General features: G+C 50.4%; 1 protein-coding gene across 1 annotated transcript; it reads left to right on the forward strand.

Moving 5' to 3' along the window:
• Window positions 1-1547: 1547 nt before the first annotated feature.
• On the forward strand, window positions 1548-2977 carry POU3F2 (POU class 3 homeobox 2). The gene has a single exon (XM_033867345.2). It carries the CDS (start codon window positions 1580-1582, stop codon window positions 2894-2896), a length of 1317 nt encoding a protein of 438 aa, XP_033723236.1. The 5' UTR covers window positions 1548-1579; the 3' UTR covers window positions 2897-2977.
• The last annotated feature ends 3176 nt before the right edge of the window (window positions 2978-6153 follow it).

The following is a 6153-nucleotide window of genomic DNA, read 5'->3' on the forward strand; positions in this document are numbered from 1 at the left end:
GGAGTTCACGGCTGAAGGCTAAGCACGGAGCTTCGCCAGTGAGCGCCTGGGAGCTGAGTTAGACCAACCCACCAGCTGGCGTCCGCCGAAGTTTAGGATCAGGAAGTTTCCCCTAGTACTGCCCATTTTTCTTCACACGCTCTTCCTCCCTTTCGAAGCAGCTAACGGAAAAGTTGCATCCAAAAGCTCCAGGAGCACGAGGAAGCGCTCACGCAGTCCCCGCGGTTCCGCTTCCTGGAGCCGCCCTTGGTGCCTCCCCCGCACCCGGAGGCCGAACACCCCCTTGCCAGGCACTCCTGTAGCCTGGCACAGGGCGAAGGTCTACCGGCTCAGGGTCCTAGTTTCCTAAACCAAAAACTGTGCGCGCGCCCCAGTGTTTGAATGTGTCAGAGACTTTCAGAGTTTTGTTTTCAGTCCAGACCGCTGCGCTGTCAGAGCAGGCAACTCCTCTCCTGGACAGGAGTCTCTTACAAGCCGAGGCACGGGCTGAGCCTGCCTCTCGTGGGGTACTCATCCCGAGGGGCTGGAAGACATTTGGGCCTGGAACCTAAAAGGAAGACATCCTACGCTAGCGGCGGGGTGGAGGGGAAGAAGAGGACCTTTATTGGGGCAAAAGTGTCCGCACACCCTGGAGCAAGAAGCTCATGGGCACTGAAATTCTAACTGTGGGGGAAAGGAGACTTCAACAGTGGGTCTAGTCTGACTTCTGGCTCTAGATATGAGACGTTGGCATGTGTGTGTGTGTGTGTGTGTGTGTGTGTGTGTGTGTCCCAAGGTGAAAAAAAATCGGACTCCCCATGGCTTGTTGGGACTCAGCCTTTCTCTTCCTCCTTCTTCACCCCCCTCTCCCGCCCTATTGGGAGGAGAAGGTGGACAGACACCCCCCCTCCCCTTCGCCACCCAAGTCTTGCAAGTGTCTGTGGTCGATAGATGGCTGGGGCGCCCCCCTCCTCCACCGGGACCGCCCGGCGCGTCTGCTTGGGAGACAGATGGGGGGCGGGCCCATCCGAGGGGCGGAGGAGGCCGGGGGTGGGGGAGAAGGGGAGGTGAGAACTCTGAGATTCTGAATTGGGTGGAGAGGGGGGACCAGAGGAGGGCTAAGAGGACTCCGCGCCCGAGGGGGAGGAGGAGGGGACAGCTCTGCGCCAATCAGTGGCGCCGGCCTGGGAGGTTGCTAGCGGTATCCACGTAAATCAAAGGGCGCGGAGCCAATGGGAGGGGGCGGAGGGGGCGGGGCCCAGGCGCGTGCCGCTGCGAGCTGGCGCTGCCAAGAGAGCGGGAGAGAGCTGGAGAGAGCAGGGAGAGGGGGGGAGCGCGGAGCTAGTCAGAGAGTGAGAGAGAGCAAGGAGGGAGAGGAGGAGAAAGAGAGCGAGGGCGGGCGGGAGGCGGCGGCGGCGGCGGCGGCGGCAGCAGTAATAGCAGGAGCAGCAACAGAAGGCGTCGGAGCGGGCGTCGGAGCTGCCCGCTGGGGAGAGAGGAGAGAGACAGAGAGCTAGCGAGGAGAGGAGCCCGAGGCGAAAAAGTAACTGTCAAATGCGCGGCTCCTTTAACCAGAGCGCTCAGTCCGGCTCTGAGAGTCATGGCGACCGCAGCGTCTAACCACTACAGCCTGCTCACCTCCAGCGCCTCCATCGTGCACGCCGAGCCGCCGGGCGGCATGCAGCAGGGCGCGGGGGGCTACCGCGAGGCGCAGAGCCTGGTGCAGGGCGACTACGGCGCGCTGCAGAGCAACGGGCACCCGCTCAGCCACGCTCACCAGTGGATCACCGCGCTGTCCCACGGCGGCGGCGGCGGGGGCGGTGGCGGCGGCGGCGGGGGCGGGGGTGGCGGCGGGGGCGGCGGCGACGGCTCCCCGTGGTCCACCAGCCCCTTGGGCCAGCCGGACATCAAGCCCTCGGTGGTGGTACAGCAGGGCGGCCGCGGCGACGAGCTGCACGGGCCGGGCGCCCTGCAGCAGCAGCAACAGCAGCAGCAGCAGCAGCAGCAGCAGCAACAGCAGCAGCAGCAGCAGCGGCCGCCGCATCTGGTGCACCACGCTGCCAACCACCACCCGGGGCCCGGGGCATGGCGGAGCGCGGCGGCTGCGGCGCACCTCCCGCCCTCCATGGGAGCGTCCAACGGCGGCTTGCTCTACTCGCAGCCCAGCTTCACGGTGAACGGTATGCTGGGCGCCGGCGGGCAGCCGGCCGGGCTGCACCACCACGGCCTGCGGGACGCGCACGACGAGCCGCACCACGCTGATCACCACCCGCACCCGCACTCGCACCCGCACCAGCAGCCGCCGCCCCCGCCGCCCCCGCAGGGCCCTCCGGGCCACCCCGGCGCGCACCATGACCCGCACTCGGATGAGGACACGCCGACCTCGGACGACCTGGAGCAGTTCGCCAAGCAGTTCAAGCAGCGGCGGATCAAACTGGGATTTACCCAAGCGGACGTGGGGCTGGCGCTGGGCACCCTGTACGGCAACGTGTTCTCGCAGACCACCATCTGCAGGTTTGAGGCCCTGCAGCTGAGCTTCAAGAACATGTGCAAGCTGAAGCCTTTGTTGAACAAGTGGTTGGAGGAGGCGGACTCGTCCTCGGGCAGCCCCACGAGCATAGACAAGATCGCAGCGCAGGGGCGCAAGAGGAAAAAGCGGACCTCCATCGAGGTGAGCGTCAAGGGGGCTCTGGAGAGCCATTTCCTCAAATGCCCCAAGCCCTCGGCCCAGGAGATCACCTCCCTCGCGGACAGCTTACAGCTGGAGAAGGAGGTGGTGAGAGTTTGGTTTTGTAACAGGAGACAGAAAGAGAAAAGGATGACCCCTCCCGGAGGGACTCTGCCGGGCGCCGAGGATGTGTACGGGGGGAGTAGGGACACGCCACCACACCACGGGGTACAAACACCCGTCCAGTGAACTCGAGCGGGGGGGAGGGGCAGAGCGCGGGGCTCCCCTCCTTTTCGGTCCGCGACCCTTTCCCGGCCCCCTTGTTCCCTCTCTAACTTCTGATTGTTCTTTTCTTTTTAATTATTATTTCCCCGTACCTTAAAAAAAAAATAAGGAAAACAACTAAGGCACTGGACTATCCTTTAAACGGTAGCAGGTGTAATGATATGTTTTGACCTTTACAGGCTAGTACCCAGTCAATGGAGTGGAGTGTCTCATAGAGAGAGTGAGAAGAGAATGTGTGTGTGTGTGTGTGTGTGTGTGTGTGAGTGTGTGTGAGAGAGAGAGAGAGAGAGAGAGGGAGAGAGAGAGAGAGAGAGAGAGACAGAGCGAGAGAGAGAGAGAGAGAGATGGCTAGCACTGAGTTAAATACCTGGCAAAACTAAATAAATTACCAAAAAGACAAAAAAATCTACCAAACCGTGATAAACACAAAACACAGCTCCTGACGCTTGGAGTTGGCACATGCTGCAGTGTTTATTTAATGTGGATCCCCATCAGGAAAGAGGGAAAAATACACACGTCCTTTGATGTAGGCAAAACTTAACCACATAAATTTGCACTGCAAGAAAATTGAAGTTTACATGAACAAATTCACAAACATGTTTTTCTTTCTCCCAGCGTTAATTTTGAAGTTGCCGGGTTTGGTTTGGTTGTTTGGTTTGGTTTGGTTTGGTTTGGTTTTTATTCCTCGGAGAGAGTTGAAGCCAGCTTTTGGCCACTCTCCATCTCTAATGTTCTTGTGTTGCCCCTCTCGTTATTCTTACTGTTTGTGAACTTTGATTACCTTCAGATTCCCCCCTCCTTACATTGGTATAACGTTTATTTGCTCCTTTTACCAAAGCAAACCGATTGACTTCATACAAAATAAATAATTCTCTGCTTTCAGGAAATGTGCACGGTCTACCCGCTTTGTCCAAGGCAAGAATTCTGTTTGGAATACAAAAATGAAAGTGAAGCATTGGTTTTTTTTACCAGCCACAAAGTAAACTTCATTTTCAGGCAGTGTTTCTGGGGCAGGTTGAGGAGGGAAGAAAAAGAAAAATCGATAGTGAGTGACTGATTGCTTCATTTTATCAGGCGGGCCCATTGTGAAAGAGCTCAGAGGAGATGTGGAGGTTAAATATATTTCCAGAGTTGTCCAACAGAAGGACAGTGGCACTTCGAAGAGAACTAGGGAAATATATATCGTCAGACACCCCTGTACAGTTCTCTGCCTTCGGTTTTAATAACTTAATTATGAGGAATTATTTGTGCTGACAGCAGCAGTTAAACTTTGTTCCTCTAATAGCTTTTGTTTTTTAACATAAAGAAAATAATCTGGGAACTTAATGGTGTATGCATAGACTGTGATTCTTAGCACACAGATACCCATATGCATACAGAGAATATCTCCACTCTAGGCTGACTTTGTCTTCACTAGCTCATTTGTTTATCAAATCATATATAAGGTCCCACACCCTCTTCTTCTGTAATTTATGACAGAAAAATACCAGTTTGACTTGGAGAGTTTTCCCACCTCTTTTACTAAAGCCAAATGAAAAAAATGTTATTTTCAATCCTTCCTTTTCTCCCTTTGTTAACAGTTTTAAGTGCGTTTTTTGACCTTATCTTGATGGAAAACGATTAACTCTCATAACAAAAGACTCTACCGGGAAGTGAAGGTGGGAAAAAAAAACTTGTAACTTTATTGAAAATAAATACCATTAAACTGTGATCAGTTAAAATATTAAATAATAATCAGCACAAAAGGGCGCTAAAAGGGAAAACACTTTTTATTCATCTTAAAAGTTTGGGGCTTTTTTTTCTGGTTAGTTATTAGACACATTTTTATTTTAAGAAATTAAATTCTCACTACCAGAAAATTATTGTTCGGCATCAGATTAGCATTGCAATCAGTAGTTAATGTTTTAGGAACTATGCTTTATATTGTCTTTTCAAACACCTGTGATTGTTTCATTTTCAATGTTTTTGCAAGATAAATGATGGCTTATAATGGGCATATTTATTTGCCTGTATTTCATTTCCCCCAATGACTGTCACAAGGAGATGGGCATGGAGCTGCTTCGGGGAGTGCATCCTGCCGCCTGTTCCTAAGGTGTGGGAACTGGCCTTTAGTGAAGCAATCCAGAGCAGGGCATAGAGCCAATGGTAAAGCGAGGAAATGAATTTTCACATTCTTATTACCAAGTGGATAAGGTCAGAAGCTGGAGTTCAGGGGACGTGTCTATAGCTCCTCTAACTCTCATAGGTTTACTAAGATGAAAGTTACCACTGAACCTTACCACTATGTATATATGTTTAATATCTGTCTTTTGAAATGCAGAAATAGTTTAAACGTTTCTTTGTCTATTTTCTTTTTTTTTAATGCTACCCAGGGAAATATTTTCATATCATTTTTAAGTGGCCTGCCTCAATGTATATTTATTTCTTTTAAAGCAAAAAGGTTCTGGAAACTGTTTTTCTGTAGCTTTAAATGAGTAGGTGAGCAAAATCTATATGGGATGTAATTTTTTTTGTTCAGTCTCTTTAAAAATACTTTGTTTTGGTACATTTGGTTGTGCTTGTGGGGAAAATAAAAACGCAGAGATCCTTATATATTTATGTTAAAGTAATATTTTATTATCTACATAAAACAGAAATGCACAATACCTTCATAGTTTGTTCTAATTATTGAAATATCTTTATTTTATTTTAAAAATAGTGCCAAGTTTTAAGGGGGGAAAACCCTAGACCTTATACTGACTGAGTTGAGTTGTGTGTAAAACACTTCCCTTCCTTTATACTTCGTAAAGTTTTGGAATAAATTTTTTACATATACTGCCAGGTTTCATGTTTATAACTTTCAGGAACTTTTTTTTTTTTTTAAGAGAGAATACTCTTCTGATTCACTTTTCTTTGCAAAAACTATCAGTCCCAAACCTTGCAGTCACTAAGCCTGTAGTATTCCATTGAAATGGTCATTGGGTTTGAACTTCAGTTTGTTTGCCATTTCATGGTCTGACAAAGAGGTGTTTGTCCCCTGAAATATCTGCAGTGCCCCTGCATCATCTTTCCAGGTTAGCTTTACCTTATCTGATTGTGCTTTTTTGGAGAGCATCCCTGGAACTAGGTGGACTTTGATCTTCACCCACATGTCCTCACATAATTTGGGACCTACAGAAGAGCAAGGCTCAGTAAAGAGGATTATTCCTTTTCATAATTAACAAATATCTTTCAACAAAGAA

The sequence above is a fragment of the Tursiops truncatus genome, chromosome 12 (genome assembly GCF_011762595.2).
Source record: "Tursiops truncatus isolate mTurTru1 chromosome 12, mTurTru1.mat.Y, whole genome shotgun sequence".
NCBI classification, from domain to species: domain Eukaryota; kingdom Metazoa; phylum Chordata; class Mammalia; order Artiodactyla; family Delphinidae; genus Tursiops; species Tursiops truncatus.